The following is a 15401-nucleotide window of genomic DNA, read 5'->3' as shown; positions in this document are numbered from 1 at the left end:
TAGGCCTACCCAAGATTTTGTTTTATTATTATGCATTCGGTCTCAGACATTTGGCTCATTGGTCACTTCCACCTGAGAGAGCCCCAACCTGGTTTCATATTGAACAGGAAGTCCTTGCCCCTATTTCGTCATTGCAAAGCCTTTCTATCAAACTAACCGGAGAAGTTAAGTCACACCCCGTTATCTCGCATTAGCACGTGGTTTGGACAAAAGTGTCCAGAGTGTTTAATTCTGACATTTATTTAAATGTTGCCTCAAGCATATGGCTGAACCCTAAATTTCATATTAATAAGTCCCCTTTCTGTAGGTCAGAGTGGATTGGGAGGGGGGATACTACACTTGGTGACCTATATGAGAGTGGAGTACTGAGATCTTTTGATAATTTGGTTCAACATTTTAAGATTCCTAGATCCCAGTTCTTTAGGTAATTACAGTTGCGCCACCTGTTCTGTACTATTTTTGGGAGTAGTATACACCCCCCTTAAGTGGCAGATACTCTGGAAATGGTGATTACTGCTTTTGGGAAAGGTCATGAAGCATCTGTGTATTACTCCCTGTTAATTCAGAGTCTGGGGGATTGAGCTTAGTCTTCTCTCAAGAGATTATGGGAGAAACATTTAAACTTGGTATTGGAGGAAGGAGAGTGGGCTAGGATTCTAAAAAGCATCAAGTCTACATCTAGAGATGCAAGGGTCCATCTGATGCAATTTAGGGTTTAATGTGAATAATTGATTCCGTATTTTATGTTGTGTTTGTGTGTTTTATGTTTGGAATCAATAAAATTGTTAATATAAAAAATAAATAAATAAATAAATTGCTTGTTTGATAATATTAAAAGATCAGTCAAAGTACCTCATCGCTCAAAAATGCATGTTTGAATGTGTGAGATAACATTTAACAGACCTCATACTCAGACATACAGAGTGAGAGAGAGAGACAGTGAGAGAGAGAGAGAGAAAAGAAAGTTCACACTTATTACTAGCATTTTGTTCTTGCCTTATAAGGACAATTTTGTTTTATCCATAACATGTCAATGGAAGGCACTAGTCATACTCTGCTTCTAATATAAGAACCACATTCTTTCCAAGCATTTTAAAATCACCAGTTTCGATTTTCATACCCTTTAACTGGTACATAGGTTTTTCTAATCCAAAAGTTTTGCTAAAAAAAAAAAAATCTCAAAAAATCTCTTTAAATCATTCATTAATCTCTCCATGTATCGTGTGACTTGGGTAGTGGTGGTCTGTACAAAATAAAATACAAAATATATGAGTGGAAAAAAAATAAATAAATAGCTCTTACCACAAAAGATACACAAGCTGATACACAAGAAATTGTGGTCCATCTTTACTTGTCAAACATAAATCAGCGAATGCAAGAGGTGAGCTAGAGTCAACGAGCTAATGTGTGAAAGAGTGTCCTGTGGTTTACAGCTGCATACAGGGTGGTAACATCTAACTAAAGAGGAACAAACTTGCCAAAGAGGAAGTTAGGTTTCAGAGAAGCTCAATATAAATGGAAAGTCATGAGACATTTTTGTATTATTATTATTTTTATTTAATTCTAGCAGTTTATCAACTCTTTGAATATTCAAATTAAATAGATGCCAAGAGAGACTTTTAAAGAAAATCATTCTGGGGAGAGATACCAAGTGGTGTACAGTTATTGTATTTCAACATCTGTTTGTTAATGAAAAGCACTTGGAAAAGTAATGAGGCATTGGACTGTTTAAATCTACAGTATATAAAACCCCCATACTGTTGTTCTAGTAACTGTGGTAGAAAGAGTTTCTTTATCCAAGTATGACAGATACAAACAGAACTGTGCATAATGCAATGACATTCATTAGTGCTAGACATATAGGAAATAGATAGTGATTATGGATACTGTGACTAAAGCCAAGTAAGGATGTTTCTATAAAGTGTTCTCTTGCGTAGAGTGATAGCGACATTACTATTATTCACTTCACTTTTTTTTTTTCTAACAGGACATTTAAATCAACAGAAAGGTCAACATACAATTATTACACTTTTCTTTATTACACAACTGTAAAGGAACAGCTCTAAAGGAGCAGTCTAATATTCAAACTTTGCACATTGCATTTGGTTACAAACATATGGTAACCAACGGTGTAATTTGTCAAACCTTGCGTGATGTTTCTTGACGCAGCAGATCTGAAAATAGATATGTGTGAACTAGATTTGACAACGGAGCAGAGGGAATGATTTTGAGTGACTATCAACATAAATTTCATTCAGTTCCTCACACAATGCATGGCTTTGCAGAGCTTGCTTTTGTCTGACACAATAATGTAATATCTTTTAATTATTCTCATTTATGGGCTTTTCTCAGCAAATATTGATATGTCCAATTAATTTGATTAAGGGCTCGGGTTAGGAGTTCACATGTAGGGGATTGGGTGTGTCCATTAAAACACAGGAACTGAAAATCACAATCATTCTTTATTTGTGGGTGGTTGGTTGAAAATTGTGTTGAGGGTTGGACCAATCAATGATGAGATTGAGTAAAATGTAGACAGGCAAATAAGTTTAAAACTATTAACAAATCAATCATAAGAACAGAAAAGAAACACAGAAATCCTGGTCTAGATTTTCTACAATTATTTTCATTTATTGACAGTCCTAATATACATATTCACAAGTTCTATGCTAGAACTACAGTAGAAGAATTCATCAGTTTAACATTAATTTTCATTTAGATTGTAAAACTCAGCTTCTTGTATTGTACTTTTCATCAGTTGTATGGATTTCTTTTGAAAAAAAAAACAGCCAATAATAGAAACAAAGAGACTCTCATGCAAGTATGGTGTGTAGTTGAGATGAGGCGATGGATCAATATACAGGCTTTTAATGAAGGTGAAGATAAACACCATGGAGTAAACAAAAGAACCAAACACACCAACATCAGGGTTACACGGACGAGAACTGAAAAATCAATGAAACAGGAGGGTATTTATACACAAACGGAACTAATGATGGAATGGAAGACAGGTGAGGATGATAGGGAACAGATGGCTGATGAGGGCAGTGTACCATGGGAAATGTAGTCCGGGGGAAAACAAAATAAGAGTCCTTGGAAAATATGAGGGAAACAGACCTACTACTACTACTACTACTACTACTACTACTACTACTACTACTACTACTACTACTACTACTACTACTACTACTACTACTACTACTACTACTACTACTACTACTACTACTACTACTACGCGGCTCCTGGCACATAAAGATGGAGAAGGGCAGGAGGAAACAGGTGACTGGGGAGGATCCAGGAGTAGAGTCAGGAGATCTGGGTGTCAGCCTCAGGGCTGGGATTGGGAGGCGGCCTCAGGGCCGGGATCCATAGGCCTGGGAGGCGGCCTCAGGCTGGGGTGGGATCCAGAGGCCTGGGAGGCAGCCACAGAGCAGGGACAGGAGGCAGAGCCGTGGAAGGCTCAAGGGGTGGAGCCAAGGGAGGAGCAGCCAGGGAAGGCAGAGTCGTGAGAGGCTCGAGGGGCGTAGCCAGGGAACTTTGTGCCCGGAGAGTAGCCGAAGGATCGGAGGACCGAGGCGGTGCCGAAGGGAAGGAGGTCCCCGGTGAAACCGGAGGCTCAGAGTGACAACGCGTAGGTGACCGACTGACCAAGGGGGAGCTGGAGGGACCCCGGAGAAGCCAATTGACTGAAGGACCATGGTGGAGCCAAAAGGGACATAGAGCCGAGGTGGGACAGAGGGAATGAAGGGAGAGTGGTCTCCATAGTGCACCAAATTTGCAAGCAAGAGAAACAAACGCACGTGATCCTCAACCGGACGGTACCCTTGCTCAAGGAGGAGGATTCTAACAGCCGGTAGATCCATCTTTGTCAGTCAGTTCTTCTGTCACGCAAGTATGGTGTGTAGTTGAGATGAGGCGAGAGGTGATGGATCAATATACAGGCTTTTAATGAAGGTGAGGATGATGAAGTTAACAAACACCGTGGAGTAAACAAAGAACCAAACACACTAACATCAGGATTACATGGACGAGAACTGAAAATCAGTGAACAAAACAGGAGGGTATTTATACACAAACAGAACTAATGATTGAATGGAAGACAGGTGAGGATGATGGGGAACAGATGGCTGATGAGGGCAGTGTACCGTGGGAAATGTAGTCTGGGGAAAACTTCAAAATAAGAGTCCTTGGAAAACGTGAGGGAGACAGACTGTGACAGAGACATTATGAATTTATTATACATTGTGTTGTTACTTCACTATATGGCAAAAAGTTTGTGGACACCCCCTTTTAATTAACATGTTTGGCTATTCTGTTAATTTCAGTGAATACACATCTTTATGCTGCAGTGAACAGTGGCATTCTAAAGAATTGTGTGCTTCCAACTTTGTAGTTTGGGGAGGGGGCCTTTCCTGTTACAGCATGACAATGCCCCTGAGCACGAAGCAAGGTGCATATTATGTACTGAGTCTGGTTTGGAAGAACTTGACTGGCCTGCACAGACCTGAACCCCACTGAAAACCTTTGGGATGAATTGGACGCTGACTGCAAGCCAGGCCCAATCACCCAACATTAGTGCACTGATGTTCTTGTGTCTTAATGGGAGCAAATCCCTGCAGCTCTATTTCAACATCAAGTGGAAAGCCTTTCCAGAAGAGTGGAAGTTGTTATAGCAATAAAGTGTGGGATTAGTCCCTATGGTTTTGAAAATAATGGTTCAACAAATCACATGAATGTTGGTGTTCAGGTATCCACAAACTTTTGGCAATTTAGTGTATTTAAGAATTATGAAAAGGCTGGTGTATTGTACCTTAACGAGGACAGCTGTAATGAGACAGAAGAGCAACAGTCCTCCAATAACACCTCCAGTGACCTCCTTGATGAGACTGGGTTCCTCATAGACCTCCACCTGAATATTTACCTTTGAAACCAAAAGGTAAAGTCTAAACATTTCATCATGTTTAAAGCATAGAATGAAGTATACCATTTAAAATATTATAAAACGTATGCACTTATCTCAGGTTGTACATGTAACAATTAGAAAATGATAGGCTTCAGTGAATGCATATGTGTTACTTGCAAACTTGTGCAGGGCTGAGGGAGTCAGAGAAGTAAATATATTTGATCTCATCAAAATCTAGAGATGCTGTACTGATCAGCTGAAAAGAAGCCAATCTAAACCCAATCTAAGAAAAAATAACAATTGACTATTAGAATGAAGATCTGAGTGAATATTAAAATGGCAGAAATATCTTATCTATTATTTCAAGGTCTTTAATTTTAGCTACCTGCTCAATCCACCCAGAGGTCACATTGCTAGAGATGTTGTAGAACTTCCATTTATTTTTCATGAGATTCAGATCACATTTGAACACTGCAAACACTGCAACAGAGCAGTTCTGACACATAGACAGAAAGAAGAGATACATAAGTAATTAGAAAATAAAAAATAAAGACAGTGATTTCAACTTCTAGTCAAACGGGTTTAGTTTTTCTATAATATAACAATAATAATAATTAACACTCATCAAAATTAACAAATGCTGTGAAATATCACTGTTCGTTGTTAGTTCATGAGACTGCATGTTAACAAATGGAACCTTATTGTAAGGTGTTACCCATAATTTTTTTAATTAAATTTAGAATAGATAGTAAACATGCAACTCACCAACACATGTTTCTTTGTGAGTACTTTCAGAAAATCTGTACTGGTGGGCTGCTCATCTCTTTTCCTCCAGCAATCTGGAATCTTTCACAACACCAAAACATTTTAGTTACACCTAAAAATAATGGAGGGTCTCAAACACATTGAACAAGGTAACGCAACATTAAAGGGGTCATATAGTCAATTTTTATTATGATCAAATTTGCTCAATGCCCACTTGTAATATATACACACACACACACACACACACACACACAGGTGCATCTCAATAAATTAGAATGTTGTGGAAAAGTTCATTTATTTCAGTAATTCAACTCAAATTGTGAAACTCGTGTATTAAATAAATTCAGTGCACACAGACTGAAGTAGTTTAAGACTTTGGTTCTTTTAATTGTGATGATTTTGGCTCACATTTAACAAAAACCCACCAATTCACTATCTCAACAAATTAGAATACATCATAAGACCAATAAAAAAAAATAAAAACATTTTTAGTGAATTGTTGGCCTTCTGGAAAGTATGTTCATTTACTGTATATGTACTCAATACTTGGTAGGGGCTCCTTTTGCTTTAATTACTGCCTCAATTCGGCGTGGCATGGAGGTGATCAGTTTGTGGCACTGCTGAGGTGGTATGGAAGCCCAGGTTTCTTTGACAGTGGCCTTCAGCTCATCCGCATTTTTTGGTCTCTTGTTTCTCATTTTCCTCTTGATAATACCCCATAGATTCTCATGGGGTTCAGGTCTGGTGAGTTTGCTGGCCAGTCAAGCACACCAACACCATGGTCATTTAACCAACTTTTGGTACTTTTGGCAGTGTGGGCAGGTGCCAAATCCTGCTGGAAAATGAAATCAGCATCTTTAAAAAGCTGGTCAGCAGAAGGAAGCATGAAGTGCTCCAAAATTTCTTGGTAAACGGGTGCAGTGACTTTGGTTTTCAAAAAACACAATGGACCAACACCAGCAGATGACATTGCACCCCAAATCATCACAGACTGTGGAAACTTAACACTGGACTTCAAGCAACTTGGGCTATGAGCTTCTCCACCCTTCCTCCAGACTCTAGGACCTTGGTTTCCAAATGAAATACAAAACTTGCTCTCATCTGAAAAGAGGACTTTGGACCACTGGGCAACAGTCCAGTTCTTCTCCTTAGCCCAGGTAAGATGCCCCTGACGTTGTCTGTGGTTCAGGAGTGGCTTAACAAGAGGAATACGACAACTGTAGCCAAATTCCTTGACACGTCTGTGTGTGGTGGCTCTTGATGCCTTGACCCCAGCCTCAGTCCATTCCTTGTGAAGTTCACCCAAATTCTTGAATCGATTTTGCTTGACAATCATAAGGCTGCGGTTCTCTTGGTTGGTTGTGCTTCTTTTTCTTCCACACTTTTTCCTTCCACTCAACTTTCTGTTAACATGCTTGGATACAGCACTCTGTGAACAGCCAGCTTCTTGAATGTTTGAATGTTTGTGGCTTACCCTCCTTGTGAAGGGTGTCAATGATTGTCTTCTGGACAACTGTCAGATCAGCAGTCTTCCCCATGATTGTGTAGCCTAGTGAACCAAACTGAGAGACCATTTTGAAGGCTCAGGAAATCTTTGCAGGTGTTTTGAGTTGATTAGCTGATTGGCATGTCACCATATTCTAATTTATTGAGATGGTGAATTGGTGGGTTTTTGTTAAATGTGAGCCAAAATCATCACAATTAAAAGAACCAAAGACTTAAACTACTTCAGTCTGTGTGCATTGAATTTATTTAATACACGAGTTTCACAATTTGAGTTGAATTACTGAAATAAATGAACTTTTCCACAACATTCTAATTTATTGAGATGCACCTGTATATATATATATATATAAACATCAAAAAAAGAAACATCCTCTCACTTTCAACTGCTTTTATTTTCAGCAATCTTAACATGTGTAAATATTTGTATGAACATAAAAAGATTTAACAACTAAGACATAAACTGAACAAGTTTCACAGACATGTGACTAACAGAAATGGAATAATGTGTCCTTGAACAAAGGTGGGGTGGGGGGTAACAGTCAGTATCTGGTGTGGCCACCAGCTGCATTAAGTACTGCAGTGCATCTCCTCCTCATGGACTGCACCAGATTTGCCAGTTATTGCTGTGAGATGTTACCCCACACTTCCACCAAGGCACTTACAATTTCCCGGACATTTCTGGGGGGAATGGCCCTAGCCCAAACCCTCCGATCCAACAGGTCCCAGACATGCTCAATGGGATTGAGATCCAGACTTTTCACTGGCCATGGCAGAACACTGATATTCCTGTCCTGCAGGAAATCATGCACAGAACAAGCAGTATGTGCTGGTGGCATTGTCATGCTGGAGGTTCATGTCAGGCTGAGCCTGCAGGAAGTGTACCACATGAGAGAGGAGGATGTCTTCCCTGTAACGCACAGCGTTGAGATTGCCTGCAATGACAACAAGCTCAGTCCGATGATGCTGTGACACACCGCCCCAGACCATGATGGACCCACCACCTCCAAATCGATCCCGCTCCAGAGTACAGGTCTTGGTGTAATGCTCATTCCTCCAACCATCACCCCTGGTGAGACAAAACCATGACTCGTCAGTAAAGAGCACTTTTTGCCAGTCCTGTCTGGTCCAGCGAAGGTGGGTTTGTGCCCATAGGCGACATTGTTGCCAGTGATGTCTAGTAAGGACCTACCTTATAACAGGCCTACAAGCCCTCAGTCCAGCCTCTTTCATCCTATTGCGGACACAGTCTGAGCACTGATGGAGGGATTGTGCGTTCCTGGTGTAACTCGGGCAGTTGTTGTTGCCATCCTGTACCTGTCCCGCAGGTGTGATATTCGGATGTACCGATCCTGTGCAGGTGTTGTTACACATGGTCTGCCACTGCGAGGATGATCAGCTGTCCTTCCTGTCTCCCTGTAGTGCTGTCTTAGGCGTCTCACAGTGTGGACATTGCAATTTATTGCCCTAGCCACATCTGCAGTCCTCATGCCTCCATGCAGCATGCCTAAGGCACGTTCACACAGATGAGCAGGGACCCTGGGCATCTTCCTTTTGGTGTTTTTCAGAGTCAGTAGAAAGGTCTCTTTAGTGTCCTATGTTTTTATAACTGTGACCTTAATTGTCTGTAAGCTGTTAGTGTCTTAACGTCTGTTCCACAGGTGCATGTTCATTCATTGTTTATGGTTCATTGAACAAGCATGGAAAACATTGTTTAAACCCTTTACAATAAAGATCTGTAAAGTTATTTGGATTTTTACAAAATGATCTTTAAAATACAGTGTCCTGAAAAAGGGATGTTTCTTTTTTGCTGAGTTTAGTTAGTATTTGTCAAGTTTATAATTGACAGTACACATTAACTTACCCACTAAAGCTGAAGTCCATTTTGAGGTTGTCAACACAAAGGTTGTCTGAGTTACAGTTTATCTCATACTCTAACTGCAATATGAGGTCAGATTTTAAAATATAAAAAAATATTTTTATACATTTGTCACACAACTGCAACCAAGTGTTTCACAGTAGATCAATTCCTAATACTAACATGTCTTATCAAGTAAATCTACGGGACAGCACAGCAAAACAACTTTGTATACAAAAGAAAGAGTCATCATTAAATGTAAAGTTAAGAGTTATTGTCTCCCTTTATGACAATATACTATGCAATATTTATCTCTTACATTGTGGATGGTAGTGTTCTTTATCCAAGGTAAAAGATTAGGCTGCAAGTTCCCAAGACTTTGGGAGGGCAGACCCTCAAAATTGAATATCAGTTCAATAAACAATGGGCTCAGAAAATCCTGTGAACAAGCCTGCACAGATCAAAACAAGGCAAACAACGTCATACATTATTTTTTTTCCTTCTAGTGTAGCATTGTTTCTTAAAATTCACTTTTAGCAGATGTATTTATATTGCATATTATACTTCTGCAGTATAAACACTAAAATGCTCTCTAAAACAAGAATGTCCCTTCCCCTAATACTATCTGCTTCTGACACACATTGTCATAATAATATTCAAGTGACATAAACTACAGGCTCTTGTGGCTTGCCTTACCGTTCCGTGCCAATCCAGGGCCAGTTCTCAGGGAATTTGAGAGAAGGTCCCAAATGCAAGAGGCAAATTAATGGGCTTAATTACAAAATAAACAAAATACAAGCCAAACACTCTCACGGGGAAGAAAAACATAAAACAGGACTAAATAACTCAAAGAAACAAACAGGAAAACTGTTTGAGAATAATGAGCAGATCAGGAGCCAACCATCAAGGTAGACACACAAACAATCTGGCAAAGGGCTGAACACGGGAGGAGCTTAGGCAGGTAAGGGTAATGGGAAGCAGGTGCCACTGATAATGAGCAGGGTGGAGTAACTAGCTGTTGTCAGATAACAGAGCTAACGTTCTCCACGTGGCACCTGCAACACAAGAGTGAAACGCAGAAACAAGCACACACAAGAAACAAGCAGGCAGAGACTGTCATGATCCTGCCACAAAATGAATAAACAAAGACAAAAGTGTCAGGATCATGACACCAGTTGGCACATTTAAAGTTTCTTTTTTTTCACTGTGGTGTGGTGAAATCAGGTAAATGTCCGTAACTGACCCATCTGTGGTGACAGCATGAGAGATAAACACTGGAGCGAGTGTGCTATGAGGATGATCACATACTCCAGTTTTTAGTACTGCTTTTTTCTCCAGGTTTTACTTTGCTAATACACAGAAGAGACACGTCCCACATCGTAAAAAGGAATACAAAGAGAAAAAGATGAGAGGTTTACCATGATGAGCAGGGCTATAGCTAGTGGGGTGAAAGGTAGTAATGATTCTAGGGGCCCACAGGACCAGGGCTGTGGGGAGGGGGGCACAACAAATTTTGAACTGTATTTTTTTAATAGGAAAGGGGCCCAGAATACATTGCTACAGCCCTGGTCATTAGGGCTTGTGTATGCCACTGGACACGAACATGCAGAATGGTAAAATTTCCCAGACTAGCTAAACAGGATATTTATTGACAAAACGTTTTATAAGTATCATATTTAAATAGTATATGAGAATATATTGATATATTTTGAGTTTTAACAAGCTAGTAATCTACTTCCCTGATGAAAAAGGCATGTAGAAAAATAAATGTAGGCTACAATACTAGTTAAACCATCATCATAAAATCATGAACATACATTGAACATGTACAATTTTTATTAACTTTTACTAACTTCACCAAAACATTAGTGAACTTGGCAAGCTAAAAACAACTAAAAGCACATTAAGTTACCTTGGCAAGTTGACAATCGTGAGTCACCACAAACTGAAGCCAACACGGTTGAGAATGGTTGAGTATGTTAAGCTAACCATGCCAAGAAATTTCAGGCTGAGAATGGTTTATAATCATGCCGTGCCAAACAGTGCTCAAGTGGAACTGCTACTGTTACCGTTCTATACTGTTAGTGGCTATATTTTATTTACAACAATTTTGGAAAACCTGTTATATCATGTTTGTATCCACTCATGTTGAAGCACACTGTCAGGATGTTTTCCAGTGGCCTAATGTAGTTTATTTCACTCAGTTTGGTTGGGGTTTTGGATGGGCTGAAGGCTACTTCCACATCCAAGGACACAATGGGTCTAGACCTGGGTGCTGTAGAAACAAATACACACATTTAGAGTTCCAATACATAAGGAGTGGCTTTGTAGTCAATGATTATAAATAGTCATTGATTATAAGTATACAATACAAGTATATAAGCATAGCTTACCAGCAGCCACATCACCCTGCAGTTTTCACCTGGTTATCCACTGAAGCTAAGTAGGGTTGAGCCTGGTCAGTAACTGGATGGAAGACCTCCTGATGAAAACCAAGGTTGCTGCTGGAAGAGGTGTTAGTGAGACCAGCAGGGGATGCTCATCCTACAGTCTGTGTGGGTCCCAATGCCCCAGTATAGTGACAGGGACTCTATACTGTAAAAAGGCACCATCCTGAGACATTAAACTGAGGTCCTGGCTCTCTTTCGTCATTCAAAATCCTAGGGCTCTTCTCATAAAGAGTATTGGGTATAACCCCAGTGTCCTGGCTAAATTCTTCCCATTAGCCCTTATCAATCATGATCACTCCCAAATCCAAACATTTTAACTTCTTTAACCCACCCCTTTTGCTGTGACTTAAAAATCACTCTACGATAACAGGTGGAAAATTACTAATACAAATGATATAATAAATACAATTCAGTCAGGACCACTTCGTTTGATTTATATTTATTTGTACAAGCTCTTGACAATAGTTTTGGCAGGAAGGCTCTGCTCTGAGGGGTTCAGCTTCCATGCTGAACACATGGTATACCTCGCTGAGGCTCAAACCCCCTAACGAAGCCTATAACAATTAATCAGATAAATTACAAGCAAATTGACAACTGACTGATGACAGATCCAATATATGGTAATAATACAGTACAAATAGTGATACACTACAATGGTTGAGTTCAGAACAAGGAATCAGGAAGTCGACGATAAAAGTCTATGTCACTGAAAAATGAGGTAATATCCACATGGACAGAAGATGCGTGCAGAAAGGCTCAGATTGGCTTGAGCGTGAGGGGGAGCTGGGGATGGGGGTGGGTGAGCAAATGTCTGTGCGACAGACTAGAGCAGGTGTGTGCTCTGAGTTTATATGTACTGCCTAATTGGTAGGAGGTGGAGCTGAGTGTCAGCTGATGAGCGGGCTAGCACTCTGTGGTCTGCCTGAACTACACTTAAGCTCCATTTCAGTTGCTAAAGCTGCATTTGTAAATATAAATATAACAATAATAATAAGAATAATTGGAAAAAATAAACCATGGCCTAAAGATAGTTTAACACAAATCTCATGAATATTTGTTTCATAAAGAGGCTTCAATAGTGATCCTACTGTATTTTCAGAGTTTGGACATGAACTTTATTACCACATGCTGGTGGTATTTCCAAACTGCAAATGTAGGAATTGAATTTAAACTTTGCGCTGAGTTAAGACATGTTTTTCAAATGTCGTAGCGCAGTGACCTATTTCTCAGGGAAATAGCAAATTGTGCTATGCACCACTTCATTAACATTCAATACACCCACAGTTTGCATGCATACACCAACAATAGCGCAAACACTCCCACCAGTGTTTCCCATTAATTGACTAGACTCTGGCGGCCCGCCACAGTCTAATTTGCCCACGCCACGGTCTCATAATGAACCGAAAACATTTTTACACTTCTCATCTAAAATATTTTTGCACTTCTCAGTCTCATAAGAACATAAAATAAAAGGTTTTGTTTTGCACTCTCTCTCGCGGGCCAGTCAGCTCCAGTCACTTCAGTCAGCTCCTCACCCGCTGCTGTAAACTCATGCACTCACACACACTCGCAGATATATGCACTGCAGTATTCCTGGATCTGTCTAACATTATTTGGTTGAGGAGGATGACAAATCTTTGAGGTAAGTAACGTTAACTAACATTAAATGTATCCACTGCATTTAGACACTACTCCACACAACATTTATCATCATCAGTGTACAAGAGCAAACAGATAATATTATTGCCGAAGTTAGAATCATAATTAGGGTGACCATACGTCCTCTTTTTCCCAGACATGTCCTCTTTTTCGGACCTTAAAAAAGCATCCGGCCGGGATTTCTAAATTTGCGAAAATGTCCGGGATTCAGCTTTAGTTGCATTATGAGGTGCATCTGGTCTAATACTGCATTGTGTGTGCGCGCATATTTGCATTGCTTTAACCCCTCTTTGTAAGTCCCACCTTCTCGCACACCAGTTGGTCAACTATAAGAGGCTTGCAGCAACTATTGGCCAAATTCCTGCCTGACAATCTCTCTGTGAACGTGCGAAGCGCTGTTGTGTTCGGCATCAAACAGCTTGACAGTAGCAGCAAATGACAGTTGAGTGGAAACAATGCCCAAACAAAAGTGAAAATTTACAGAAGATTTGCACAAAAAATTCCCATGCTTTCGTCCAGGTCGAGATCCGTGGGAAGCGGAATGTATGACATGTAAAGCTGGCACTTATGTGTCAGTTGCTAATAAAGGTGCAAGTGATTTAGAAGCACACATTAGCTCTGCGAAGCATAAAGGGTCAGCAAAAGGTGAAAGTTCATGAGGTAAATTAATGGACTACTTTTTGCGACCAGGTAAAGGTTATCACATTGCTTCATTTTCCATGGCCATTCAAAATAATAGTAATAGTAAATGAAGGTACACTCATGGCATCAATTATTTTATTTTAGTACATGGACATTCAAAAGAATGTTGGAAATTTTTATTTATTTATATATATTTATGTTATGCTAATAGAGTGTCTTTTTCACTGTATTAAAGTTTGCATTCATAGTAACACTGTTTTGAACCCTATTATTCCACCCCACCCCAATCTCCCCCCTCCCCCGGCGAAAAAAAAAGAAGGTGTCCTCTTTTTGGAAAACCAGAATACGGTCACCCTAATCATGATGATTAACGTAAATTAATGTTAGCGTTACTAGTTAATTGGCATAACGTTACACTGCTTGCAGCTTCACTAGCTAGCTATCGTTAGCAGTCTGAGGTAACGTTAAAAAATAAAAAGCTGAAACTGACATCCCTAGTTTGTACCCTGTGAGAGATTAGTTAGCACCACAGACTCTAGCTCTGAGTGAAAATTGTGGGTCGGGTAGTGTCAATCCAGCTAATTTTAGCCAATGCTTTTGGCGAGGCAGACCTTGGCTCTGTTTGTGAACAGCTGTCAATTAAACCCTGGCTTAGGGTGAAGAGCATCATGTATATGGGGAAGAATTGGGGGTGCTGTTTCTCACAATTCGATTTATTTCAAAGTTGCCTACTGCAGCTTTAAGAGCACAAAATTGTTTACAAGAGCACAACACTAACCTCATAATTTTGCTCTCAAAGTGCCCCAGATGGATGTATTTAACTTTACAATGTACAACATTTTCTTACGGGGGAGCATGCCACCGGACCCCACTAGAGGGTCGGAGGTCCACCCTCATAGTCTCACAAAATCCTGTGGGAAACACTGCCCACCCATGCCAAAGTGCGGCTTTCACCTGCGTAAATGCCTGTTGACACTGCTCTGTCCACTGGACCGGGTCTGGAACTCCCTTTAATGAGATCAGTCAGCGGGCTGGTGACGTCCGAATAATTAGGCACAAATCTTCTATAATAGCCTGCCAGCCCCAGGAACTGTCTCACCCCCTTTTTGGTCTTGAGTCTCAGGCAGGTCGCAGTCACCGTAGTTTTATCAATTTGGGGACGCTGGCCCAAGTGGAACCCCAGATACTGTACCTCCACCCGTCCAATTGCACACTTCTTAGGGTTTGCCATGAGTCCCGCCCTTTGCAGCGACATCAGAACTGCCCTCAGATGCTGCATGTGCCGCTGCCAATCATTATTGTATATAATGATGTCATCCAGATAGGCAGCGGCGAAAGCCGTGTGCAATCTGAGGATTCGGTCCATGAAGCACTGAAACGTAGCCGGGGCTCCAAACGGTGTGGAGAAGGCAGTTCCCTATCTGTCACTCACTTGAAGTTGTGTCGATGTAGTGACGATAGGGGTCACTCTTGGGAGCCCGAGACACCTCTGGTCTTTGATAAAAAGCCAATGAAAATTGGCGAGTGGTATTTGCATGCCACTCCGCCAGACATATGGATATAAAAGGAGCTGGTATGCAACCACTTATTCAGATTTTCTCTTCAGAGCCGAACGGTCATG

The 15401-nt window shown here is 40.5% G+C and overlaps 1 protein-coding gene and 1 long non-coding RNA gene across 2 annotated transcripts in view; both read right to left on the bottom strand.

The window, feature by feature from the left end:
* The window catches only part of LOC127427376 (integrin alpha-M-like), a 62226-nt gene extending 60785 nt beyond the window's left edge, over window positions 1–1441 (bottom strand). The window contains exon 1 of the mRNA XM_051674957.1: window positions 1303–1441. Coding sequence (XP_051530917.1) covers window positions 1303–1345 — 43 coding nt within the window. The 5' untranslated portion in view covers window positions 1346–1441. The remainder of the gene's footprint in view (window positions 1–1302) is intronic.
* Window positions 1442–1657: 216 nt separating this feature from the next.
* Window positions 1658–5992, bottom strand: LOC127427431 (uncharacterized). The gene is made up of 3 exons (XR_007894936.1): window positions 5669–5992; window positions 5289–5399; window positions 1658–5186 (listed from the first exon to the last, which is right to left on the bottom strand). It is a non-coding gene; the product is annotated as an uncharacterized LOC127427431 (long non-coding RNA).
* Between the last annotated feature and the right edge of the window lie 9409 nt (window positions 5993–15401).

This window comes from Myxocyprinus asiaticus, chromosome 36 (genome assembly GCF_019703515.2).
Source record: "Myxocyprinus asiaticus isolate MX2 ecotype Aquarium Trade chromosome 36, UBuf_Myxa_2, whole genome shotgun sequence".
Classification (NCBI taxonomy): Eukaryota; Metazoa; Chordata; class Actinopteri; order Cypriniformes; family Catostomidae; genus Myxocyprinus; species Myxocyprinus asiaticus.
Note: the sequence above shows the minus strand (reverse complement) of the source record. Positions and strands in the feature narration are given on the sequence as shown.